General features: G+C 39.6%; 3 protein-coding genes across 6 annotated transcripts in view; 1 reads left to right on the top strand and 2 right to left on the bottom strand.

Moving 5' to 3' along the window:
* Window positions 1–16,945, bottom strand: part of KATNBL1 (katanin regulatory subunit B1 like 1) — an 89,555-nt gene extending 72,610 nt beyond the window's left edge. The window contains exon 1 of the mRNA XM_020997224.2: window positions 16,597–16,945. The gene's annotated coding sequence lies outside the window, so the exon portion shown is untranslated. The remainder of the gene's footprint in view (window positions 1–16,596) is intronic.
* A 109-nt stretch (window positions 16,946–17,054) lies between these two features.
* EMC4 (ER membrane protein complex subunit 4) lies at window positions 17,055–21,233 on the top strand. Its single transcript, XM_020997422.2, has 5 exons — window positions 17,055–17,323; window positions 19,413–19,527; window positions 19,945–20,098; window positions 20,428–20,588; window positions 20,850–21,233. Exons 1-5 carry the CDS (start codon window positions 17,238–17,240, stop codon window positions 20,883–20,885), a joined length of 552 nt encoding a protein of 183 aa, XP_020853081.1. The 5' UTR covers window positions 17,055–17,237; the 3' UTR covers window positions 20,886–21,233.
* The window catches only part of SLC12A6 (solute carrier family 12 member 6), a 91,892-nt gene continuing 85,012 nt past the window's right edge, over window positions 21,081–27,960 (bottom strand). For 3 of the 4 annotated variants that reach the window (XM_020996693.2, XM_020996836.2, XM_020996924.2), the window contains 4 exons: window positions 27,628–27,735; window positions 27,161–27,345; window positions 25,272–25,405; window positions 21,081–24,425 (listed from right to left, as the gene is read on the bottom strand). In XM_020996693.2, coding sequence (XP_020852352.1) covers window positions 24,334–24,425; window positions 25,272–25,405; window positions 27,161–27,345; window positions 27,628–27,735 — 519 coding nt within the window. In that variant the 3' untranslated portion in view covers window positions 21,081–24,333. The remainder of the gene's footprint in view (window positions 24,426–25,271; window positions 25,406–27,160; window positions 27,346–27,627; window positions 27,736–27,960) is intronic. The other variant, XM_020996765.2, reaches the window with a different exon arrangement.

The raw sequence follows: 27,960 nt of genomic DNA, 5'->3' as shown, positions 1-27,960 counted from the left end.
AGCAACTATGGTGACTATGAACCTAAGTCCCTGGATCTCTTTCTCTTCTACTTTCCTTGAGTATCCACCACTAAATAGAACAGTGATCCCTAGAAATGAACATTTCTAGTGTGAATGGCAACCTGGTGACCTAGAAAAGTCAAGAGATCCCAGATATTGAATGACAATGATAGGCAAATACCTGCATCTGGAGTGTTTCTCGGAAGAGAAAATGCACCACTGCCAGGAGAAATCACCAGTTGGATTATGCAACAAAACAACCATCTTCTGTGCTGCCAGGAGATTGCATTTATGAGTTGCAAAGGCATAATAAATCAGATATAAAAGTAAAATACCACAAGTCTCACAGGAGTCTTTTCTTCCTCTCAGAAGAGTACAACAGAAGTGATAGGTATAATTTATGGTTTAAATGTTAATATCAACAGACATGAAAAGTTTCTCCAAATCACTAATGATCAGAAAAATGCAAATTAAAACAATTCTGAGTCTCTACCTTGTATCCATCAGTTTGGCTAAAATGACAAAAAGAAATGTGGGGATTTTTTTTTTGCTTGACTATGCTTTATTACATTTGCTTGACTATATTTATTACAAGGCACAAATAAGATCAGTAGGAAACAGAAAAGCAGGACATATTTGAAAATAACACTGAATTTGTTGTATACTTGGAGGGGCTGAATATGGTGCAGATTTGTGTCTGCATGTGCAATATTCTTTCTGATCTGCTTTGTGTATGGAAATCTAATAATCTAATTTGGAGTTTGTTAAATTTAGAATAAAAAATATTTTTTTTTGCTAGGCAATGGGGTTAAATGACTTGCCCAGGGTCACACAGCTAGTAAGTGTTATGTGTCTGAGGCTGGATTTGAACTCAGGTCCTCCTGAATCCAGGGCCAGTGCTCTATCCACTGTGCCACCTAGCTGCCCCCCCAAAATAAAATTTTTAAAAAAGAAAGAAGTAACATTTTTGAGTCTTCTTTGTTCTATGCAATTCTTTTACAGTTGAGGAAATAAATAGCTGCCCTGTACCTGAGGCAACACGGTGGAGTAAATAGAGAGTTGACTTTGGGGCCAAGAAGACCTGGTCGAGTTCAAGTCTTATCTGTACATATAGTGGTTGTGTGATTCTGGACAAGTGATTTCATTTCTCAGTACTCTAGGCAATCCTCTAATGCTGTGTGTTGCCAAGACAAACTGCCAATCTGCAATGGTGGACAGAGTTCTCATTCAGGAGTTCCTGGTCCCCCTACCTGATATCAACTATTTTGTACATTGAGTAGACTTTTAGAAGTGACCCTATCAATCCCTTTAGGGAGAGACACCAGACATGAATAATACCTAAACTTTGTTTCAAGAGATTTTCTCTGGAGTTCTGGGGTATGGGTAAAATGATTCAGAGTGAGAGGCAAAAACTCCCAAGCCCCATCTCAGGGGTTAGGCTCCCATAGGAATGCATCTAGGTTCCATGTAAATCAACAACTGGGGTTAATTTAGGTGACAATTGGAAACCCAAGGAACTTCGATTTCAGTTTAAAACTATAATCATATGAAATTGAGGGAGATGTGGCAATATATAGGGTGTCCCAAGTGGCTTAACATTATACTGTTTTTGATTCACCCTGAGTTTTCTCACGTTCTTGGTTAAAAATAAAGTTTTCAGTTTATAGAACATCCCTTGTTTCTTGTTACTTGAGGATTGTAATTGATTAGTTCCAACAAGAAAGAAGCTCAAAGCTTTCTGGATGCTCACAGCCTAAGTCTCTCATGAGGCATTACCTGACACAGAGCAGAGATTAAAAACTGATCTTCAGTACCCTCTTGTGGCCAGTATTTGGCTATGACTGATTTAGTACATCCTGCACATCACTATTGAACTCGCAGAAAACTGTTGTTTTTGAGAGATAGAAGGATGTTGTTTGTCTTTTTAAAATAACATAATCTTGATGCTTTAGTTTTTCTTGGTGATCCTGACACATTGGTACTAACCAAAGTGGGCACTTTGACCCCACCTATCTCCCCTTCAGGATTCTCAAGTCCCCTGAGGGGTTTGTGAGGTTCTTTCCCCTATTGCCATGGCTTGATTCCTCATTGGCTGGGTTCCCTCCATTGTTAGGGGCCCAGTGACCAGCACTGTTTCATTTAACCACTTAACATTAAGTAACTTGAAATGTTTTCATCCACATAGTTTTCATTTTAATAAATAAAGCATATTCATAGCTTGGGTTTTTGAATCATAGATATAACTGACGAAAACTGCCAGACCCAAATAGCTAACAGGACCTATGCTATTAATGCTAAAGTGAATGCATGCTGTTTTGCATATTAAAGTAACCTATAGATATCAAAGGTTATAATGTACCTCATGCAGCTTATTACAATCTAATAGAAGTAGGATCCTCATCTGAAAACCATGTCACTGATATGTACTCCCCATACATGTAGAGGAGACCAGAACTTAGTTACTTCTAGATGAATTAAAGGTTATTTCTGGACAGTTTAAGTTTAATCATTTTCCAAAGTTTGTTGTTGTTGTCATTTCAGTTGTGTCTGACTCTCCATGACCCCATCTGGGGTTTTCTTGGCAAAGATACTAGAATGGTTTGTCATTTTCTTCTCCAGCTCATTTTACAGATGAGGAACTGGGGCAAACAGAGTTAAGTGATTTGCCCAGGGTAACACAGTAGTAAGTATCTGAGGCTGGATTTGAATTCAGATCCTCCTGCCTGTAGAGTCAGCTTTGTATCCTCTGTGCCATCTAGCTGCCCAAGTTAACATTTAGGCTGATGGTATTCTACACAAAGGCTATTCCATTGAAGAACACAGGACAATGTTAGAGGATTAAAGAGGAGGAACAATGATAGTCACTTCTTCAAAGCTTAAATACTGCCATAGCTCATCAATATAGCAGTTGGAATGGATCCTATCTTATCAGAGGTCCAAAGATTTCCTGCTGGCATTAGTACCAAGCAACACCCCACAGATTTCTGGCATCTTCAGTTGGGCTATAAGATCTAGTCTACTTTCTAGGGTATTAAAAACTTTTATTTTATGATCCCCATTATAGATCTCAACACTTCTAGTTGTTTCCTTTTGGCAGGTGTGGCTCTTGATCAACATCTTTTTTGGTCATAATCTTGTACATAGGGATTGCCTTTACCAAAGGCAGATCCTGTTTCTTGTAGCAGACAATCATTCAGGGCTCTAGCAATTGGCATAAACCCTGAAGAATCAGACCATCTAAAAGTACCTGGTTGTAGTTTTCACTGCCTTTGAGAATCTATGCTTTGCTTCATTCAGTAAGTCTCAGATAAAATATCCCTGGCTCTAAATCCTCCCTTAGCATGTGGTGAGCCAACTACAACCAGTTATAGTATGTCCACATGTGTTCCACAATCTCTCCAAGATACTTCCCTTACTTGACATCATGATTCTCTTGGAAGCAGTTACTGAATATCCTTCATATACAGATGCCATCTGAGCAAGCTGATGGGGTGTGTTCTTATGCCAGATCCCCTTTACATAGGAATCAGGAATCGTTCACCTCACTTTCTCAACTGAGAATTTTAGGCATAGGTGATACAGACATCAGTTTTTAATGGTATTATTTTAGGGAGGCAGATTAGGTCCCTCTGTGTGATGTAATACCCGAAATCCTATCATTAAGAGATTCATCCTATTGGCTGGAGCTTTTGCTAGCCCTTGTATATAAAAGTTCACTGGTAGAGGTAATTCCTTAACTTCACTTTACATCTTAATGGCAATATTGTGTAAATCACTTTCTGGAAAATAGATTTTTACGGGAGGAAGAATAGCGAGTATGAAAGAAATGGGGAATAAGGAATGAGAGCAAGAGACAGAGATATTATGTAACAAAAACCTTGGAGCATTATATTCAAACCCACTTGTAAAAGTAAGTATTTAAACCTACAAATATCAACATAAGTTTATCAATAAATCTAAATCCCCTTATACTCATTTTTCCTGTACATTCACAAATGTGTAAATGTATAATTACTAAAATCATGTAGCCAGGGATAGGTTCAGTTATTAACTACAGGGCTATTGCAACTGTTCATGCATAATGTACCACTTTTATTGTAAATGTTCACGCATAAGGTAATAAGGGCCTGCACCAGGGTAGCAGCTGCATAAGAAAAAGAAGAGGACTTAGATGAGAGATGCTATGAAGGTAGAATTGACAGGACTTGGCAGTAGATTAGAAAGGGGGGGGCAGTAAGAGAGAGTGAGGAGTTAAGGATGACATCTAGTTTGAGAACCTGGAAGACTGGAAAATGGAGGTGTCTTTGAGAGTAATAGGAAAGTTAGGAAGAGAGGAACAGTATCTTTTGGGGGACAATATCTTTTCAGGGAAAGATAATGAGTTTACCTTTGTCTGAGATGTCCAATAGGCAAGATTAGAGGTCAGGACAGAAGTTAGGGTTAGATAAATAGATCTGAGAATCATTTGCACAGAGATGATAATTGAATCCACAGAACATGATCAGATCTCCAAGTGAAGGAGAAAAGTAGAGTACCTAGGATAGAGCCTTGAGGGAATACCAACAGTTATCTAGCATGACCTGGATGAAGGTCCATAAAAGAAAATATGAAGGTGCAGTCAGACAGGTAGGGAGGAGAACCAGGAAAGAAAATCTAGAAAGAAGAGAGTATCAATTAATCAATAAACATTTATCAAGCATCTACATGTACCAGGCACTGTGCTAAGTGGTGGGGATACAAAAAGAGACAAAAGATAGTCCCTGCCCTTAAGGAGCTTACAACCTAATGGGGGAGACAACATGCAAACAAGTATATACAAAGCAAACTATATGCATGATAAATGGAAAATAATTAAAAGAGAAAAAGCACTGGAATTAACAGTATGAAGGAAAAGAGTACGATCAATAGTATCAAAGGCTATTGAGGCGTCAAGAAGCAAGAGGATTGAGAAAAGACCACTGGATTTGGCAATTAATGGGTCACTGGCAACTCTGAAAAGAACTATTTCACTTGAATTTGAGCAGCGAGGTGGCACAATGGATAGAGTGCCTGGCCTGGAGTCAGAAAGACTCATCTTCCTGAGTTCAAATCCAGCTTCAGACACTTACTAGCTGTGTGACCCTGGGCAAGTCATTTAGCCCTCTTTGCCTCAATTTCCTCACCTGTAAAATGAGCTGGAAAAGAAAATGGCAAAACCTCCAGTATCTTTGCCAAGAAAACCCAAAATGGAGTCATGAAGAGTTGGACACAACTGAAAATACTAAGCAACAACAACATTTCACTTGCATGATTAAGTTGGAAGCCAGACTAAAGAAGGTTAAGAAGAGAATGAGAGAAAAGAATTGAAGAGTTCCTTTTATAAATGTAGATAGAATTCTTAATTGTAGATAGACTTCTCAAGGAGTTTAACTGCAAATGGGAGGAGAAATAAAGCATAATAACTAGCAGAGATGGATGGATCGAGTGAGGGTTTTTTTTTTTTAAGGATGAGGAGACATGGAGACATTTGTAGGTAGCAAGGGAAGTAGCCAGCAGAAAAGGAAAGACTGAAAATGAGTAAGAGAATGGAGGAAATGGAGGGTTGTTGGAATCTGTTGGAAAGGATGATATGGAATGGGACCATTCATGCAGGTAGAGGAGTTTACCTTGGCAAGGAAAAGGACCAACTTCTTCATATGAAACAGGAATAAAGGAAGAGATAATTACAGAAGACATCTGTGTGATGTGTGATAAAAAGGAGAGAAAAAGGAGATCTTGGAGGGATTTTTTTTAGTGAAATATGAGACAAGATTCTCAACTGAGAGGATGGGAAATAAAGAGCTATGTGAGGTTTAAGGAGGGATGAAAATATTTGGAAAAACTACTTTGGTGAATGGAATAGTGAATTGATTAGGGAGGTGTAAAAGCATTAGATTGCTATAATGAGGGCTAAGTGTCTCCACTTAGTTACTTATGTAACTTAAATTTATTGTGGACCTAGTCAGCATGGTTTTACTATTTTTCTCTAGTTTCATTTAGCAGCACATGAATAGGAGTGAAAGAAGATGGTGGAAATATTTCAGACTGAGGCTTAAAAGGGCAAAATTAATGATAGGATAATGGACAAGGAACTCCAGAGAAGAGGATAGTATAGAGTTGAAATGGTTCACAAAGGTGTCAAGATAAGGAAGAGAGGAGAGTATAGCCAGTGCCAGGGTGATGGCCTGGGAAAGAAATGAGGGTGGAGTGGAAGGATCACTTGGAGTGGAAGGTCATAAGGAGTATAAAAAACAGAGTTAGGGGTTGTAAGGCAGACAGAAAGATGGAATGACAAAAGACTGTAGTCAGATAAAGGAATTTCAGAGTTTGTAAACATTGCAGAAGAACACACACAGGAAATGGCAAGGGTTTCACCATCTCTGTGTATAGCTAAGATGGGGTGGAGGAGTCAGTCATGGAAAATGAGTTAAGTTGAGGAACTGGGAAGTTAGGGTGTTTAAGGAGTTATCGATATGTCAAAATCCTCTAGTATGAGGGCAGAAGTTACGGAGGAAAGACTTTTAGTTAGGTACTTAACTCCTTGAGGAAGGAAGGAGAGTGTCCTGGAAGTTGGTAGATAACAACCACCAGAATCTTGATTGGGTGATAAAGATGGATTGAGTAAACCTCAAAAAGGAGAGGTTACTGAGTGTGGTGGTAGAGTAAGAGAGTCTGGAAGTATCAGCAGAGAACAAAGAGTATTCCAACTCCACCACTATAATTAGTGGTATAGTGGGATAGGGTGTAAGTGAAACTGCAACCAGTGCTGGAATGGGTGGCTATAGATGCTATGGCATCAGGAGGGAGCCAAGTCTCAGGGAGTTCTAGAAGATGTAAAGAGTGAAAGAAGACAAGATTTAATATGAAAGCAAATTTGTTATTTATGGAGCAAGCATTCTAGACAGCACAGTGGAAGAAGGCATGGGCAAACCATGAGTGGTACATTGGAGGGTTTGGGTTGAGGATGATGGGATGAAGGAAGTGGGCAGTGGGATAAACAAGGACAGGGATTTGTACAATGATAACCAGGGGCCCAGAATCACTGGCATAGGGTGGAGGTATACTAATTAATGAGAAATGAATTCAGACAGGTTATCATAGTAATTTACTTACTTCAGTATCAAGAGGGTCAAAGGTTATTCCTACAGAGGAAGAGTAAAGTCATTGGAAAAATTGATCTTGATCTCAGATGTCCTTTCTTGTGCTGGATAGGCCTTGCACCTCCCATACAACACAGCTGAAAATTCAGATATATTAATCCTAGGGCTAATTTCACAAAAAAGTGATAATATTCCCTTTGAGTAAGAAGCGGCCTCAATAGCTAAAGCCAGTTCAGAAGAGAAGTCTAACAGCAAATATCAGCAGCAGTTTTGCAGAAAAGTGGGTGGAGAGGACTGGTAGTTGAAGAAGTGGAATGAGGCACGAGGAGTCCCAAGGAAAGTATTCTAGCCATGTTCCAGCTGTGCTTCAGGTAAGATACAACCCTAGGAGCATAATTTGTCTGGGGAGTGTCTCCTATCACACCATCACTAAGGAAATTAGTTGGAAATCGTATCCCTTTGCATATGATGAATTGCCCCTTATTTTTTTACTTAACTACTTAGTTCCATTTAAAAGCTTTGCTATTTGATCTGTAGCTTCTGGACTGCTGGTAGAGAATGCAGGAAATAGGTACTTGAACACTATTTGTGTAAGTAATATTACCTAGAAACACACCATCCTGGCCTGGGACAGTAGTGTAAAAGATATCATCAAATTGATGTATGATCAAGAAAAAAGGTGGGTCCATCAAGTAGGGAAAGCTAGAGATAGAAAATAGAGAGCCTGTATGATTCACGGTGTCCCAATAATGTTAAAGGATCCAAAAAAAGGCCCTCAGAAATACCTGACTCCATATATGTTAGTATATTATTGATAAATAAATGCTTTAATCCTTTAACTTGAATACTTTTACTAAACAAAGAAAACTCATAAATCATATAGATTTTTTTCCTCAATTATTTTCACTTTTGCTGAGGACAAATGGGAATAGTCATAAATTAGGCTTATATTTAATTACCAGGAAGAAATGTCTATTGAGGATTGACCCCCAATTCACCAAAAAAGCTTATGGAATCTCCTTTCCTATAGAGTTAAAAAAAAAAAACCATGGACAAATACTTGCTAAATATGTTAGGCATCGTCTCACTTAAAGGCAGATATCAGGGGAATAAACTCATTGTTCTCATATAGTGGCTCTTTACTATCTATGATGAAGTCAGACTGATGGGAAAAACTTTCCTGAGGATGCAAATTGTGATATATGCTGTTATTGCTGAGCCAATAGATATAAATCAAGGCAGCATTACCTCTATCTATTTGACCTTCTGCAAAGAAGACGAGTTTTATAATGAACCAAGGTTTCATTGAGTTTTCTCACTGAAAAAGAAATCTATCCCAATTCTTTCAGATGGGCAAAATGGTTCTATAACTCCCTAGAACAATTTCAGAGCTGCATATTTACTTTCCCTTTATCACTTTGCCCTTTTCACCATCAACCCCAGAGAAACCCAGTGGGTATTGCCTCAGAGAGTTTATGTGCTGTGCCTTAATAAGAAGAGAATGTGAAAGAAGCTGGAGATAGAAGAAGAATCCTTAATGCTTGGGAACACTGCATAGGGAAGAGATTTTTCAAAATCTCTGGTCAGCTGGACCTTGGACCAAGAACTGTTTAACAGACAACAGGATTAAGTGCAGTGTGAAACTGAAGACACTTGGGCAGTGTTTAGGGGGCAAGTGGCTTGACTGAGTTTCATTTGAACAAGACTGAGATTGATACATACAAGAGAAGGCCCTTTAAGAAGGGCCTGGGCAGTTAGGTGGTACAGTGGATAGAGCACTGGCCCTGAAGTCAGGAGGACCTGAGTTCAAATCTGGCCTCAGACACATAACACTTACTTACTAGCTGTGTGACCCTGGGCAAGTCACTTAACCCCAATTGCCTTTAAAAAAAGGGGGGGGCCTACAGATTAGTCTGAAAATGATGAACTGAAGGAGAGTCCATTGAAATGGAGGAAGATCTGCAAGGGTTTTCTTTGAGCTCATTAAGCAAAGTTTTCTCTGTTAACATCTCTTGAGGAATCTCGTATGATTGCATGGAATACACCTGGTAGGAGAGCCTTTAAGGAGATATTTTATTCTTCCAGAGTAAATGTTCTATTTTGTGGTCAACAAACAAAAAGCACATGGGATTTTGTATTTTCTTCAGCTTTCAGTCAAAGGTGTTATTGTAAAGCTATCTTTCCTTTAGAAAAACATCTGCAAAAGCCTACCTTTTCCCTTCTCATTCCTTTAGCAAAGATATCCTCAATGCATTTTGTATTCTGCTAATTATATTGATACAGGAAAGTAGGCATATGGTTATTAGTTATTGATATTTTCTCAATTGTCTTTTTTGAGTAATAAGTTTCAAGTTCTTAATATCTTTCCTTAGATGGATCCTTATTAAGAATGCATCTCTCATCACAATGTAATAAAATTATATTTGATAAGGGACCATGGAAACATAGATTAAAAACTAATTGGAGATTAACCTAATCTTAAAGAATGAGGGGGTTAAAGAACAAATAATAGAAACAATCAATAATTTCATTAAAGAGAATGACAATAATAAGACAACATATCACAACCCATGGGATACAGTAAAAGCAGTAATCAGAGGAAAATTTATAACTCTAAACGCTTACATCAATAAAATATAGAAAGAGCAGAACAATGAATTGAGTCTGCAGTTAAAAAAACTAGAAAAAGAACAAACTAAAAATCCCCAATCAAACACTAAATTGGAAATCCTAAAAATTAAAGATGAGATTAATAAAATTGAGTGTAACAATTCAATTAATAAATAAAAGTAGGAGTTTTTTTTATAAAATAGATAAACCATTGGTTAGTTTGATTCAAAAAGAGAGAAGAAAACCACATCACTATTATTAAAAATGAAAAGTAGGACTACACAACTAATGAAGAAGAAATTAAAGTAATTATAAGGAATTATTTTGTCAAATTATATGCCAATAAATTTAAGAATTGAAATAAAATGGAAGAATATGTACAAAAATATAAGTTGCCTAGATTAGCAGAAGAGGAAATGGAACATCTAAACAGACTTACTTTAGAGAAAGAAATTGAACATGTCCTAAATGAGCTTCCTAAGAAAAAAGCACCAGGACCAAATGGATTTACAAGTGAATTCTATCAAACATTTGAAGTTCAACTAATTCAAATATGAAATAAATTATTTGGAATAATAAGCAAAAAACAGATCCTGTAATCTATTATTTGATAAACCCAAAGACCCCAGCTTCTGGGATAAGAACCCACTCTTTGAAAAAAACTGCTGGGAAAACTGGAAAAGAGTATGGCAGAAACTAGGCATAGACCCAAATCTCACACCACATACCAAAATAAAGTCAAAATGGGTTCAGGACTTAGATATAAAGGCTGATACCATAAGTAAACTGGGAGAACAAGGAATAGTTTACCTATCAGATCTATGGAGAACAGAAGAATTCATGACCAAACAGGAAATAGATAGAGAACATTATGAAAAGCAAAATGGATAATTTTGATTACATTAAATTGAAAAGTTTTTGCACAAACAAAGCCAATGCAACTAAGATTAGAAGGAAGGTAGAAAACTGGGGAAGAATTTTTACAACCAGTCTCTCTGATAAAGGCCTCATTTCTAAAATATATAGAGAATTAAGACAAATTTATAAGAATACAAGCCATTCCCCAATTGATAACTGGTCACAGGATATGAACAGACAGTTCTCAGATGAAGAAATTAAAGCCATCTATAGTCATATGAAAAAATGCTCTAAATCGTTATTGATTAGAGAAATGCAAATCAAAACAACTCTGAGGTACCACATCACACCTATTAGATTGGCCAACATGACAAAACAGGAAAATGATAAATGTTGGAGAGGATGTGGGAAAATTGGAACACTAATACATTGTTGGTAGAGTTGTGAAATGATCCAACCATTTTGGAGAACAATTTGGAACTATGCCCAAAGGGCTACAAAAATGTGCATACTCTTTGATCCAGCAATAGCACTTCTAGGGCTATATCCCAAAGAGATCATACAAATGGGAAAAGGACCCACATGTGCAAAAATATTCATAGCAGCTCTTTTTGTGGTTGCAAAGAATCGGAAATTGAGAGGATGCCCATCAATTGGGAAATGGCTGAGCAAGTTGTGGTATATGAACGTAATGGAATACTATTGTGCTATAAGAAATGATGAACAGGCTGACTTCAGAAAAACCTGGAAAGACTTATGTGGTCTGATGCTGAGTGAAGTGAGCAGAACCAAGAGGACTTTGTACACAATAACAGCCATGTTATGCGATGACTAATATTGTTAAACTGAACCCTTCTCAGCATTATAAGGATCTAAGACATCTCCAGAGGCCTCAGGATGGAAAATGCTGTCCACATCCAAAGAAAGAACTATGGAAGTCGAATCGCTATCACTCATTTTTACCTTCTGTTGAATTTTTTTCATCTTTCTGATGGTTCCTCCTATTAGTTTTAATTTTTACTTACAACTTCACTAATGTGAAAATATGTTTAATGGGTATGTAAATGTAAAGCCTATATCAGATTGTGCGCTGTCTTGGGGAGGGTGTGGGGGAAGGTAAAGGGAGATAAATTTTCCAACTCAAAAGCATATGAAAAAAAATAAAAAAATTATTAAAAAAAAAAGATCCTACTGAACTCCTTTTACGAAATAAATATGATACTGATACCTAAAACAAGAAGAGCAAAAACAGAGAAGGAAAATTATAGACCAATTTATTAATGAATATGGATGCAAAAATCCTAAGTAAAATACTGGCTAAAAGATTACAACAGTATATTACAAATATTATACGTTATGACCAAGTAGGATTTATACCATAAGGAAAACTATTAACAATTGTTATATCAATAATAAAAGTTTAAAAAATCATATGACGATGCAGAAAAACCTTTGACAAAGTACAACACTCATTTCTATTAAAAAATGTATTTTTCCTTAAACTGATAAAGTATTTACCTAAACTCATCAGCAAGAATTATTTGTAATGAGGATAAGGTAGAAGCACTCACAGTAAGATCAGGTGTGAAACAAGGATGCCCTCTGGCACCAATATTATTCAATATTGTATTGGAAATCCTAGCAATAGCAATAAGAGAAAGAATAGAAATAGAAGGAATCAGAATAGGGAATAAGGTAATAAAACTATCTCTTTTTGCAGACAATATGCTGATATACTTGGAAAATCCCCAAAATTCAACTAAAAACTTAGCTGAAGCAATAATTTTAGCAAAATAGCTAAATACAAAGTAAATCCACAAAAATCATCAGCATTTCTATATATCACCAATAAACCCCTGCAAGAAGAGACAATAAGAGGTACTCCATTTAAAATAAATCTAGTATAAAATATCTAGAAGTACACCTGCCAAAGCAAACTCAGGAACTATATAAACAAAATTATAAAAAATTTTTATAAAAATAAAATCAGATTTAAATAATTGGACAAATATTAATTATGTATAGGGAGACAGGGACAATATAATTAAAATGATAATTTTACCTGAGCTAATTTATATATTCAATGCCATCCCAATTAAATTGCCAAAAAATTATTTTATTGAATTAGAAAAATAATAACAAAGTCATTTGGAAGAACAAAAAAATGATTAGAAAAAAAGGAAAAGAACTTATATGTTCTGAAATGTTTATAACAGCTCTCTTTGTGGTGGCAAAGAATTGGTAATTATAGTGATGTCCATCAATTAGAGAATGGCTGAACAAGTTGTGGTATATGATTGTGATGGAATTCTACTATGCTGTAAGAAATGATGAACTTGATGATCTTAGAAAAACATGGATAGACTTGCATGAAATAATGAAGAGCTAAATGAGCAGAACCAAGAGAACACTGTATACAGTAACAGCAATATTGTTTGAAGAACAATTTTGAGTGACTGAATAATTTTGACTGCTAATAAATACCCAAATTAACTACAAAGGACATATGAAAGAAGATGCTATCTGCATCCAGAGAAAGAACTGATAAATAGAAGTATGTATAGAATGGTTTTACATATATATATTTCTGTCTAATGGTAGCCATTTTGGGGCTGGGGAAAGCGGGGAAAAAAAAGAAAGTTACATGATAATTTTATTATATATTTAACAGGAACAGCAAGTTGTACATAACAGATTAGCAGTTTTCTGTACAATCATCTTTATCTATTCTACTATATTATGGAAATGCTTGTTTTATTCCTTAAGTTCAGAATAAAATACACAAAAGTTTAAAAAATTTTTTAAAGGAAAAGATAAAAAAAGAATGAATCTCTCAAACTTTAAAAATTATCACCTCCAGTAGGAAATTCTCTTTTCTCCTCTTAGCCCAAGCTGATCTTCCTATCTTTGCCTTGGTGCAACTTTTACTCTCTCATGTAACACATCAAGGCTGTGATGTTCAAGTTCACAAGTGTGTTGGTTCCACTATTGTTGATAGAGAGGCAATGTGGTACAGTGGATTTGGAATATGGGAATCTGGGTTCAAATCCAAGATATGCTAACTACCACCTAAGTGACTCCTGGCAAATAAATCATTTCATTTCTTTGAGCCTTATTTTCCTCATCTGTAAAATGAGGAAACTAGATGACCTCTGATGTCCCTTCCAGCTCTAGATCTATGTTCCTATGAACCAGATATTACTAGAACATTGCCAGCATTTTTCCATCCAACCTTTTGTTTAGTTATAAAACACCTTAGGTTCCAGAGATAGTGTCCTGCTGAACACCATAGCATATTTGATATCAAAGGTGCCAAGCACATCTCAGAATATAGGAGGCTAATTTCAAGGCTGGCTATACTTAGTGAAGTGGCACATTGGAGTTAGCAGACCAAATATTGCTGATTTCCACCGGATATGATGTATCTTTCAGTAAATATATATAGCCTATTCATACTTCATATTCATATTGGGGCAGTTAGGTGGTGTAGGGCCTGGAGTCAGGAAGGCATCTCCCTGAGTTCAAATCTGGCCTCAAACACTTACTAGCTGTGCCAGTCACTTAACTCTGTTTGCCTCAGTTTCCTCATGTGTAAAATGAGCTGCAGAAGGAAATGGCAAACCACTCCAGTATCTTTGCCAAGCAAATCCCAAATAGGGTCACAAAGAACTGGACACAACTGAAAAATGAAATATCAATGGTGTTTATATACCTTATGGTGTGAATGGATTCTCCAGAGGTTCCCAAACTTATTTGATTTACTGCCCCCTTTAAAAAAAAATTGCTTGGTGCCTCCCTGGAAATCTACTTCTTTAACCCTTTAACTTTTTTTTTTGAAACTTGCATTATTTTTTAAAAAATAGAAAATATTTTTAAATGATGCATATTAAATTTAATAATTTATTGTGAATTTGTGGCTTTTTTGTGCATTGAAATTTTGATGATGCAATATTATGTCATATAACCATACAGTATTGTATTGTAAACAAGTCATTACACCCACATTTTCCTGCTGATGCGTGCTGGACTTCCCAACAATGCACAACATGCTCATCTGTCAACACTTACTTTTTAAGACCTGTCAGCCAACTTGACCACTGGTTGGTTATAACTTGTATTTTGTATGTTTATTTGGAAAATAACATAATCACTATGACTTTAACTCTATTACAAAACACATGAAACACATACAAATGGTTTTTCAAATTTTTCTTCTCTTCTTTCCTTATGCTTCCACAGCCCCCTCTTTTTTATTCAATGCCCCCCAACTGTACCGGAGGCTACTACTGCCACCTCCCACTTTGGGAACCTAGGCTCTAGAGGAAGTTGGCAATTATTCTCAGGAGACAATCTGAGAAGGAGAGAAGAAATTTGAATACTGGTTGGCATTTGTTACTGAGATGCTACAAGAATAATAAGCAGTTGCTACAAAAAAACTACATGCACCGAATAGAATCTTAGAGGGCCTGTATTATGTACATGGCATATGTTAAAAATGGAAAACCCGTCTGTTAACAGTGTATGAATGCTTGAGGGTCTAAGATGCTGAGGATTTTCAGATCAAATCTGTAACTACAACCCAAGAGTAGGACAAAAATAGGCAAGCTCAGTGATTAAGGAAGTAATCCTCTGGAACTGTGCCAAAAGAGCCCACCAAGAGGAGTACCCTGGTTTTTGTTATATGCATGGGCAGGATGGACACTTGTGGGCTTAGGACACCTAAGGAGAGAATCAATCCTCAGGATTCAACAGTTCAAAAAACATTTTAGAAATGTATTTGTGTTTTGTCTTTATAACACTTTCATTTCTGAATACCTCTCCTCCTACTGAGTGAGGCATCCTTTGTAACAAAATAAAAAGGAAAGAACAGTGGTTCAGCAACTGGCTGGCACATCAACCTACTCTGACAGTTCCTGCAATGCATCTGCAATGCAATACACTTACTGTGCCCTACCTGTCTATAAGAAATAAGGAAATGAATTTCTCAACTGTTGCTGTCATACTAAACATATTGATGCCCCTTCAAGTACCCAAACTCCCCAATTCCTCAATCTATTTATTCGCCATGACCTGCTCCTACACTCCCCCTCAGCTGCCCACAGATAGTTGCACCTTTGATCTTGCCCATAGTATTCCATTTCCCTGTTCATGAACTCTGAAATTTCTTTAATTTGATCATTATTCTTTATTATTCCATCTTTTCTTCTTTCTCAGGCCCTCTAGCCCTATCCTTTGTCCTCCTTGTACCTCTAATATTTTCACCTCTCAGTTCTTTCCCAGGCTATTTTATACTCTCCTCCCTTCCCTATCTCAATCCCTTTGAGAATCAGTTCAACTCTATACTATACTATCCTCTACATTCAATTTTTTTGCCTCCTTGTCCTATTACTTAACCTGCCTTTATCAAATTCAGTATTCCTGGATTACTTCCACCATCTTATTCCTTTTCTCCTGCAGAATGGTTCTAGAAAAAAATCATGAAACTGTGTTGACTGGATCCACTACAAATTTGACTGGTCCCCATTAGCGATGGCGGCTTCGGGGGGTTAGGGGAAAGGAGAGGCCAGCTGGGGGTCAAGACTGGGAGCGGGGAGCAGCAGTGGGGTCTCCTCAGGTCTCTCCCTTGCTCCAGACCCTCAGCCTTGGTACTAACGCCTCTTCAGTATCTTCTGCCACTCCCGGACCTCTGAATGGGACGTGGATCGAAGAGCTCTCCCCAAATCTCTATTTAAGGAGGGCCCCAGGTCATCTATGTTTTTGTTTCCCACCTGATAGAACTACTTCGGACTTCTTCATAATGCCCCCGCGTTGGGCACCTACCCCCCCACCCCTCCTTTTCGCTTCTTGAGGGTAGGTACTTTCTTTTTCGTATTTGTATCCCCAGATCTTAGCACAGTGCCTGCCACATGGGAGGGACTTAAGTGTTCACTGACTGACTGCACGGTGAGGGTCCACTGAAATGGCACCTGGAAGGAATCAACTGCTCAATTATGTAAGGCGGCTACTGTACCTTCTTCCACACAAAGCTTTTCTAAGCAGATTTCTGCTCCATTCCCCACGCCTAAGCCTGCAAGCGACCAGAAATGGCTGGTCTAACTGCGGCAGGTGGGAGAGCGGAAGGCAGAGCAGCCAGAACCTGCAGAGGACGAGGGCACAAAGCAGGGAGGCTCGGGGGAAAGAGGGGAAGGGGGTGTGGACTGGGGGTGGAATGAGGAAGGAGAGAATGAGGGAGGAGGGGTGGAGGGAGGTGGGATGGAGAGGGGATAGAGGCAGAAGGGGTTGCGGTGAACTGGGGGGAGGGAGCAGGGGCGAAGGGGACAGTGAGGGTGGGAGGGAGGAGAGGACCAGAAACCGCGAGGTAGGAAGGTCCATCCCCTCAATAAACTCAGGCCCCGCCCTCTTGCTGTCCCTTCCACGCATGCTCAATCCAACCCTCCGGGCTCTCTCCTGGCCTGATCAGGACCAGAAGTGACGTCATCCGCATGACCCAGAAGTGCTGTTTGGGAGGCGAGACCAGGACTTCGCGGGGTCGCGCCCTCGGGATTTGGGGCTGTCTCCGCTGGAGGGCGGTCGGGGTCTCCGGTGCATCCCGGGAAGCTAAGCGGTCTGGGTCCCTTTCCTTGTCCTCGGCGTTAGGAGGCAGCCGTTGCCATGACAACCCAGGCAAGTTTGGTGGCGAACCGAGGCCGGCGTTTCAAATGGGCCATTGAGCTGAGCGGCCCTGGAGGAGGCAGCAGGTGAGGCGCAAACGGGCCCGGGGACGAGAGGAGGACGGGAAAGGCTCATTCCCTGCCAGCCGGGGGACCCTCCGGAAAGGGGCATACAGGTTATTAAGCGCCCGCTGCGTGCATGGCCCCGTGTTACATATGACCCGGGGGTACAGATACTCCGCAGTCCTTGTTTGCGGGAGCTTACCCAGTAGGAGTGGGACACACCTGCGCGCACGCACACCACCCTAGCGTGACAGGAAAGAGGGACACCCCGACAGGCTACGTAGTCTGAGACATTGGAGGAGGGATGAGTCCCCAAGCGAGCGTCCTGGGAAGGCCTCCGGGAAGTGGCATCTCACTGGCCCTGAAGGAAAGGGGGGACTTTGGTGATGTAGATTGAATGGGACAAGATAAATCAATGAAAGTTCAGGTGAAACAGGGAGATGAAATAGAGCAAAACAGCTGGCAGGGAACCAGATTGTAGAAGGGCTTGATTGCTAGTCAGTCTCTAATCATTTATTATGGGCTTACTACATGCTAGGTACTTTAACCACTAGGAGTACAAAGAAAGGCAAAAAACACAGTTTTTGTTCTTAAGGAACTCGAATTCTGATGTGAGAGAGAACATACAAACTATTATCTACAGACATACTTGGTAAATTGGAGGCACAGAGAGAGGCAGAAGGTGGGTTTTGAGCTAAGACTTGCTAGGGAAGCTAGGGAAGCCAAGAGGCAGAGAGCCTAGAATGGCCCAGGGGTCGGCCACTGAAAAGACATGGAGTCAGGAGATGGAGTGTCACCTGTGAGGAAGTCAGCCTATGTCCCTGCATCATATATGGAGGGAGCAGAGGGTAAGAAGCCTAGCTAGATAGGAAGGGGCCAGGCTGTGAAATGCCAAATAAAATGTCAAACAGGGCATTTTATCCTGGGAGCAATAGGGAGTCACTGGAGTTTAGTGAATAGGGGGTTGATGTGTGTTTTAGGAAAATCCCTTTGGCCCCTAAATGGAGGACAAAATGGATTGTGGAGACCTGAGGCAGGGAGATGAATCAGGAGTTTAAACTTTATTAGGTAGGTAGTAGAGAACCACTAAGGTATTTTGGGCAGAAGTGTAATGGAATCAGAGCTGTGCATTAGGAAGATTATTACTTATTCCATTGATGAGAAGAACAAACCTGAGAGAGGATAGGCTGGAGGGTAGGAAGCTTGCTGTCTCAGTGGAGTGTAGGGGACAAACATGAGATTTTGAGGTAAAATCAACAGGACTGCACCACTTTAGTTCAGGCCATACTCACCTCTTGTGTAGCCTTAAGTCTTTCCCAACTGCAGTCTATCCTGCACAGATGCCAGATTAATTTCTTTAAACATAGATCTGACCATGTGACTCCCCAACTTAATCAACTTCAAGGACTTCCTATTACCTCTAAGATCAAGTATAAACTTTTGAGACTTTTCTACAAACTACAAAGTCCAGATTTAGTGGCCATTACTCCTCCTCCTCCACTATACAATTCAGCCAAACTGGACTTTTCTCTGTTCACACAGGATACACTATCTCCCAACCTGGTGCTGTTGCACTGAATGTCTTACATACCTGGCATGTACTCCCTCCTTACCTCCTCTGAGCCCCTCCCTTCCTTGAAGATGAAGCTCAAGAACCATCTTCTGGATTTAACCTTTCCTTGTTTCCCCATCTCCTAGTACCCTCCCTCTCAAACTACCTTGTACTTAACCACTCTGTATATATTTGTCTTTATGTTATGTCTATTTTTATATGTACTTGTTAGAATGTAAGCTCCTTGCAAGCAGGGGTTGTTTTATTCTTTGTACTTTTATGTACAACATCTAACACAGTGTCTGGCACAAAGAAAGCACATAATACCTGAAGATTCAGTTGTTATAGATTAGGACTGTGAAGGGACTACAGATGCCATCTAGTCTTAAACCCTTTCTTTTACAAATGGGTCACAATTATGAGCACTAGTGACTGGGAAGATGGTAATGCTAAAGAAGTTAGAGAAGAGGGCAGGATTTTTTGGGGGGAGAGTTTTGGGAGATTGCATGGGAGATGAGGTTGGGAAACCCCTAGCCTCTGCTTCTTGGTCTGGTTCTTTAGGGGCCGAAGTGACCGGGGAGGTGGCCAGGGAGATTCCATGTATCCAGTGGGTTACCTGGACAAGCAAGTGCCCGATACCAGCGTGCAGGAAACAGACCGGATCCTGGTAGAAAAGGTACAGAGATATAAATAGGTGATCAGTGCTTTTGAAACCTTTGAGCTCTACCTTTCTTTGGTGGTGAAAAGAGTATCTCTTTAAAGACCTACAAAGTAAAACCTTAGACCTTTTAGAGACAATGCTTGGGACAGAAGGGGACAGGGACAGGGAGGACAAAATCTGTCTCTTTCCTCCCCTAGTAAATGCTGGAGAAAATGGTACCTGGATAACTCCTTGGAAGACAGCCTAAAAATTTTAATAAGCAGGCCTCTCACTCCTGTTTTCTAATCTTTGGATAAGAGATCCTCAGATGGCAGCAGAAAACAAATTTGAAAAGACATTCTGCTGACAAACCTTGGTGAAGGTCACCCAGCCATAATTGGTAGTGGGGGTGTTAGTAGTGATTGAAGTGAAATAATCATATATTTCTTCTAGCGTTGCTGGGACATTGCCCTGGGTCCCCTCAAACAGATCCCCATGAACCTTTTCATCATGTACATGGCAGGCAACACTATCTCCATCTTCCCCACCATGATGGTGTGTATGATGGCCTGGCGGCCCATTCAAGCACTTATGGCCATTTCAGCCAGTAAGTATTCTTGGTGCTAGCAAGGTATGCATTGTCTTTTCAAGCAGCTTTACCACAGAGGGAACCAGTCTGTCTTCCCCAGAATGTGGGAGGCACATGTTTCCCCCAGTGTTTGGGGACCAAAAGCCAGTTCCTTAGGGGATATCCCCATTGAAGTAACGTGTTACAAAGCCCTTTGTTAGTGAGAAGTGAAGCTAAATTGCTTATATTTGAGTTTCTCTTTTTTCTATAATCATCAGTTCCTCAGTAAACAGCCCAGTCTTGGTATGTCCTTGTATTAGTCTGTGGTTGCCTTGGAGCTGTCTTGATACCTCTCATTGCCATTGCAGCTTTCAAGATGCTGGAGAGTTCAAGCCAGAAGTTCCTCCAGGGCTTGGTCTATCTCATTGGGAACCTCATGGGGTTGGCTTTAGCTGTCTATAAGTGCCAATCCATGGGGCTGCTGCCTACACATGCATCAGATTGGTTGGCTTTCATTGAACCCCCTGAGGTAAGGCAAAAAGTAGAAATTTAAATTTGCCTAGGTTGAGATGTAATCAGCAGCTGACTGGGTCATCTACCTGATTTGTCAGAAGGTGGGGTTGGTGTTAGAAAACCAGACTTAGCAGATAAGGTACATAAGGAGCTTCAGAAAATGTTGAGTGGAAAGCAAAGGTGGAAAGTAGGAGAGCTGGGAGTAAAAGATTAAAGGGACTTGGTGAGAGGCTACACTATGACCTTTACCATTTTCTTCTTTCTTCTTTCTTTTCAGAGAATGGAATTCAGTGGTGGTGGGCTACTCTTATAATCAAGGGAAAACGTGAATTGCGCCCCCTCACACGTGGATCCCATTTGATTTTTGTCACTTATCCCTTCTCAGTAACACTTTAGTCTGTTCTGCTTTGCAAAGGTCTCCTGTGCTGAAAAGAAGAATCAAAAAACTAAGAACAAAGCTAATAGGGTCAGAGTACCAACAAAGAAAAACTACAGAGATGCTCCTGGCTGAAAATAATGTAAAAAACTTTATTTATGTTTCCGATACAGAGCAAAAACAACAATCAAAACCCTAATTCCGTGTAAACAAAAGAGTGGCTGCTTCGGCCTCTCCTCTCAATAAATTAAACTGCTCAGAGTGGCTCTTGGAAAAGAAAACAAAGTTGCATGAGTTCCTTAAATCCATTTTCCTTAAAATAAAGGTTCTACCTCTAAATGATATTAAAGGGGACAAATACGGCTGGAGACACTTGTGGCAGATTTGAGAAACTAATGCTAGCTTCAGATTCTACATGATGAGAAGAAAAAAAAGAAAAAAGAATTGTTAATACCAGACTGAACCTGGGCATTTTCTACCTGTCATATTATTGTAACTTAGGGACAGAGGAAGGTGACTGTGCTTAATCCATCACAGGGTAGGGAATGGGTTCCTTAGGGAGAGGCAGTCCCCAGCTGCCTCAGGAAGCTGTGAGGCATGTATGAATATGAAGTAGTGATCTTTCCCCTGCTAAAAGACTGGCCTCAGTATGATTTTTAATCCAGCTAGTGAAGGCATAGACCAATAGCAAGAGGATGTTTGACACTACACTTCCTGGGAATATTATGGCTAAATCTCCAAATTTGATCTTGTCCCAAAGGTAGAAGTTTCTTCCCCTCCCTTACCTCTGTCAAAGCAGACAGCCCCCTTCCCTAAGGTGCATTCTCTTGATGAGTTTTCAGTATTGCTCTACTTTGCAGTGATTGAGAGACATGTTAGACACAAGAGACAAAATACACTCATATACAGTGACCCACACAGAAATGGGAGAGTTTGAGCAGGGGACAATACTCTGCCATGTAACAGTGATTTAAAAAAAGAAATAGATGGAGGCAGAGGGGCTATACAAATAACCTCCAGTTCCCTCACCCCTTTAAAATATTCTGACTATAAACTTCAGGGAGAATTCCCTTTCATTTTTCTGTCTAGATTACATTTAACTTAATCTACCTAATCTCTAAAAATATCACCTTTTTGGACTGGAGGGTGCTGCTCAGAGAAACTAAAAAGCCCATGAGGAGATGAAATGATTTTTGGAGTATCAGGTTGCAAAAGTCTAGGCTTGTGGGCAGAGCAAGGAGGGAATCTTCTGGCATTGAACTCCAGTCCACACCATAAAAAGGAAATTGGTAGAGGGAAACAAGGAATAAAAGGTGCAACACAAGGTATAAACAAGGTGTTTTCCTGACACATTGGAAGAAGAAACAGGAGCTGCTTCCGTCCAGAAAGACAGGAATTAAATTTGATTCGTTTTTCACTATTCTAATTTGTGTCTACTGATGGGTTTCTTTAGTTATACTGAATGGCTGCCTTCTTTGTCCATGGAGCTAGTTGAATCATCAGAATGTTGCACATTCTCAAATGCTACTGAGTAAAGAAGGAAGAGAGATTATAACTATTTTCAGTTTAGTCAAGTAACAGCTGAGTCCACGAAGTGGCACGGGCCTAGGCAAGGTGGAGTGGTCCCTATACATGAATCTTTCTGTAACAGAAAGATTTCAGACTAAGTTCAGGTGTCTGAAATTACTGCCACAGCCATATAAGGCAAAGATTTCCTATGCCTGGAAGCAGTATCTTGGTGATTGGCCAAAAAAAAAAAAAAAAGAAAAAAAAAAAGGAAAGACTATTTAACTTGTAAAATTATCCCCTCAGTCCAGTACTTCATAGCATTCTGAGAATGCAAAGGAAATTGGCAATCACAAGGCGTCTGACTGATCTCTGAGTCTAGAGCCAGGTCTTTACAATCAGAGTAAAGGAGGAAATTGAGGGAAAGGGCAATGCCCTCCCCCACCTCCCACCCTAAGACAAAACCAAACAAAAACCTTATTTCTTAAATTGTCTGTGCAGTGCTATTAACTTCTCTCACTTCATCTCAACTCCAAAAGCCAGGCCACAAAACGAAAGAACCTGGAATTTCTTCAGCAAGGCCAATGCCAATTCATATTCTGAGTCACTTTGAGAAGGAACGAAGGGAATTTAGCAACTCAGTGACTTTGGCACTGTGAATTAATGTATGGCACCAGAACTTTCAATTCCATTGCTGAATTCACCCTCAAAATATAAGCCCATCTTATTTTAAGTGATCTAATTATCTTTAGGGCAGATCAGCCAGTCTCCCTGTTTGCTCTGTGCCTACTAACAGAGGATGGGAGGAAAGGGGAGATAAGCCCAGTAAATTTCTCATTACTGACATCCAGTTTGTTTATTTTGTCCAAGTCACTCACCTATAAGTGTCCATGGACAATAGTTGTGTCATTCTGAGCACCTAGCTGGGGTTTCCATGAATGATTCAATCACCTAGACAACACTCCTTTTTTAAAAAAAAGTAATTTCCAGTGTAACAATGCCTTACATAATACTATGGAATGGGCCGAATTTGGGAAAATGTGAAACATTCAATGTACATACAACGTACACACATGCTTTAACCTGGGATCAGACTAAAGAGCAGCATCTATTGAGGAATGGTTTCTAAGTTCTTGCAGAAAGGGCTTTGTGTATAGGTTAGTTTCATTCTTTGTAGTACCACAACATAGAATGAGGTCCTTGGAAGGCAAGCGCACTGAAGATGAGCTGAGAAAGTTTTCCAGATGGGTCTGTTATAGAGAGACTGGGTTGCCGTATACTTGTGGCTATAGATTTTTTTGGCTGGAATGTTGTTATACTTCTCTGAGCATCATCCTTGGAATGAACTTCCTGGAGTTAAAGTTTCTGCAGGAGATCACAACTGAGTAAAGGTTTCTGAGATCCATCTTGCAGCTTCCGTCTTGCCCAAAGCAAAATGACTGTGCCTCCTGTCCTATTTAAATTTACCCTCTGATCCTGGCTCCTTTCTGCCTTATCTCTTTTTCTCTTCTGGTTATAATGTACACTAAACTGGGTGATGACAAGATTTTTAGGTTCCAATGATGATGAGGGAGTAACTCACATTTAGGTCCTGCTTTCTAGTCACAAAGCATTTTACACGCATCTCATTTGACTTGCTTCTTTTAGAGGAAGGATGAGGGTCAAGTGGGAAGAAGGGCACCTCCAGTTCCCTTTGCACTAAAGTACAGGGACAGAGGAGGTCTTGAGGCTCAGCTCCGCAAAAGTTCAGCATCACGTATACAGAAAACAGCCCTCTGGTCCAGTGGGAATGGCAGCAAAGTGCCAGATCATCTGAGATTTTTGTGGAGAATTGAAACCTGTGAGGAGGGTTGGGTCAAGCAAAACACATCAGGTACAGTTAGGAGTAGATGGTGATCACTTCACTGCCGCCTCCTCTTACAAGGAGGACACGCTCTAGCCCTTCTGTAAGCACCTCCAGGAATTCCATATCTATGCAGATGTGTCAAGGAGTCAATCAGAGCCAGAACACTAACACATTCAGCTTTGCATCTTGACACCCAAGGGCTTTTTGTCTTCACAGAATTTAAAAACAAGTATTAAGACATGGTTTATGGCCTAGGGATTAGAGAGGGGGACTGAACCTTGGATCCAGTTTGTTCCTGTGCAAAAACAATTCAGGAACCTAGTCCCATTATATCCCATACTATATGTCCCTTCCCATTTTACACAAGAGATGTTTTGGAAATCTAAATAGTCGTGGATTAACCCATGTTGTACTTTCATATTCACCCTAAAGCAGCAATGACAAGAATCAGAAGTCCACGGACACATGAGCCTCCAATATCTGTTTCTACAAGGGTTTCCAAAGATGATTGATTGAGGTGATTTCTATCACTTCACCTTCCCCACCAACAGCTCTTTTTGCTTCTTCCTCCCTGTGAGTTGAACTGGTAGGTAAAGGGATCAATGCACTTTGCAGCCCCACAGGGTATCCATCCCAAACTGGCCCTTGTTTGTAGATGGGGAAAAGAACCTTCATATAGAAAGGTTTATGTATAAGAAAGATTCCTGGAAGAAGAGCTGTTTAAGAGTAATTGGGCAGAATAAGGATCCAGATGAAAAAATGAAATCTATCCAGAAAATCTTCACCTTATCAAAGTCCTTGTTTAACAATTTTAAAAGTCATGAAGGATATCTGGCTTCACTTCTGTGGATTTCAAAATATTTCAATTACCTTGTACACAGAGGGAAATTTGGGGTAGACTAAATTACTTTTTATAGTCACCTAGCCATTCTATGTCCAAGGGAAAGATTCATAAATCTTGGAAAGGATACAATTCTCATCACCTTCAGGGTTTCGGGGTGGCCCTGGCATGTTCAGCAATACCAACTTTGCTTCATGGGACTTGTTGACAATCACCTCATTCAGCTTTACAGCAGTATGCATCCGCCTCACATTAGACTGATCTCTGGGGAGAAGACAAAGTGCAAGTAGAGGTAGTCCAGGGGAAAGAGAAATTAGCCTAAAGCTGAGGCAGACAACTTGTCTGGCCTTAGTGTGAAGAGTGGTAATGTGGTAGGTAGGGATAAATCTAAACTGGAGCATACTACTAGTTTGTACTTCTTGCTTTTTTCTCTTAAGCACCTGGGAAATACACCAAATTTAACCTCCTTTATATTTTAGGGCAAGATACCATTGTTTTGCCCTCATGTTATCAGGGTTAACTTTAGTGGAACAGGTTGGAAACTTTGGGCAGAAGAAAAATTTTAGCCACTTATTTCTTTGGTTTCTTCTCACAACATTCCTCAGGTCAAGTAATAAATCTCCCTCACCTACTTTTACAGGCCAGGATGATAAGAGGTGAAAAAACATGTTTCAAGTCATGCCATAAGTTAAGTGGCAGAACTAAAAACAGAAATTTAGATCTTTCATACTATGTCTGATGCTTTCCACCTTTTCTAAAGATGAAGATAAGATGGCCTTTTTATATCCTTGTCTTTTTTTTTTATATCACCATAAATTCCACGCTGGGAAACAGAATACATTTAAAATCAACTGCCAAATTATTCAAGGACCGGTTGCTCAGTTTATGGTTTGTCTAGATGCTTCTCCCTATGGCAAGCTTTGTGGGCATTTCAGTTTTCCAACCAATATATCATTACATTTAAGTTATGTCAGTACCCTGAATTCTCTCACCACCATTTGCTAATTTTTTATTAGGAGTTTGGTGGTGACATTTAGCTTTTTGGAAATGAGGGAGCATAGCAGGTGCCTGTGTATGTCCTCAAGCCTTTTTTTTTGTTTCTACCATTTGTTTCACCATTCCAAATCTCTGAGACATTAACCTCAGACAGCAACTGAGGTACAGTGGAAAGGAATCAATTGATACAGATTTCCCTTTCTGTTACCTGCAACCTGTTTGACCTTTAGCATGTCACTTAAACTCTCTAGATTAAACTCTAAATTCCCTCATTTGCAAAGTGAAACAGTTGGAGTAGGTTTACCTCTAATGTCCCTCTTAGCTCTAAAGCAATGATTCTATAATCCATTTTCAATCCTTAAGTCTTTATTTTACATGTTTAGACTGATGCAGAGCTCATAGATGGCCAGATCCCATATGGGGAGAGGACTATCCAGTGAGCCAATGTACCCATGCAAATTAACAGATGTCAGATTGAAAAAGGTTGATAAATGCCAGGCTTTTTTTTTTCCCCATTGCTCAAATAGCACCTCAACCAGAAAGTGAAATTCCAAACAAAACTTAAAGGCTTTGGTGAAAGGTTTTTGGGGTCTGCAAGTTAGTACTAGTGGATAAATAGTTGGCATTATCAGTGGGTTCCAATTGTACTAGTTCTGTTCCCACTACTGTGAATTGTCATGAACTGGGGATACTAATAAATTAAAAATTAAAGGAAAGTGGTACATTTCCAACTTGACCATGTTATTAAACATAAATGTCTGCGGGGCCTATTCAGGAGTCTGATGGAAGGATTCAACTTTAGTACATGTTTAAACCTTTTTTGTTAATTTTGTTTTTGTTGGGATTCTAGATGTCAGATTCTAAAAACAATTCTAAGAAATGAGTTGTATGTGATCTGTAAAGTGAAGATCTATACTAAACCTAGATGTATGAGTTACACTAAGAGCCTGGAACATTGAGAAAGGGTAGATATATTGTTCTGTACTTTGCTTATGGTTACATTAACCCCAATGAGACACTTACGGTCGCATGTTGAGTAGGTCCTGGAATCCCTCTAATGTCTTGGGTTTATGTCCCCGGGATGCCATGTACTTGTCCTTTGTCCAAGTCATGTGCACTTTTTCCTGATAGGTCTCTGTTTCTTCATCCTCATCAGAGCCAATGCTGGTAAGGCGTAGCATTGAATTCCGATCTTTAACCAACTGTGCCTGGCGGAGATTCAACACAAACACAACTCCATGTTCAATTTTTTCCTCACATCTTAAATTTGCACAAATGCCAGAGGGTCAGGAAAAGATCCCTCCTTCGTCTAATGGTTACTCCAAACACTAGAGGAGTAGTCTAAACAGCTGACTCCATGGTGGGCAGTAGGAGAGATTATTAACTCTTGAATCTGCTACCTTTTGAGAATTCAATAAAATACCACCTCTGCTCAGTAGGTTAATATTCAAGTGTTTAGGATAAAGGGATTGATGAAACAGGGTTCTTACCTCTCTTTCTCGTTCCGTTTTGGAGAGTCGCATGTGCCGTAGCATCTGAGATCTTTGTTCCATCATCAGAGTGCGCTCGTAGGTATAGGCTGATATGTCACTGTCATGCTGCCAGGGAAACACCATGCCAAATAAGCAACAAGCACAAAGGAGAAAAAGAAAACCAACTCATTTCTTTGTGTCAAATCACTAGATGAATACAGAGAACTGTGTGATCAACTAAACTCCCATCCTGATTTTATAGGGCAGAAGAGAGAATAAGCAAACCAAAGGGAGCTACATAGACAAATCAATATTTAATCTAAGGATAAAACCATTCATGGTTTTGACTTG

Source organism: Phascolarctos cinereus, unplaced genomic scaffold (assembly GCF_003287225.1).
Source record: "Phascolarctos cinereus isolate Bilbo 61053 unplaced genomic scaffold, phaCin_HiC Scaffold_3;HRSCAF=262, whole genome shotgun sequence".
Taxonomy (NCBI): Eukaryota; Metazoa; Chordata; class Mammalia; order Diprotodontia; family Phascolarctidae; genus Phascolarctos; species Phascolarctos cinereus.
This window is presented reverse-complemented; position numbering and strand designations above follow the sequence as displayed.

Coding starts and splice junctions, on each gene's coding strand:
- EMC4 (XM_020997422.2), top strand. CDS start 17,238: ATGACAACCCAGGCAAGTTTGGTGGCGAACCGAGGCCGGCGTTTCAAA. Junction 17,324..19,412: donor GGCCCTGGAGGAGGCAGCAG/GTGAGGCGCAAA, acceptor CTGGTTCTTTAG/GGGCCGAAGTGACCGGGGAG. Junction 20,589..20,849: donor CTTTCATTGAACCCCCTGAG/GTAAGGCAAAAA, acceptor CTTTCTTTTCAG/AGAATGGAATTCAGTGGTGG.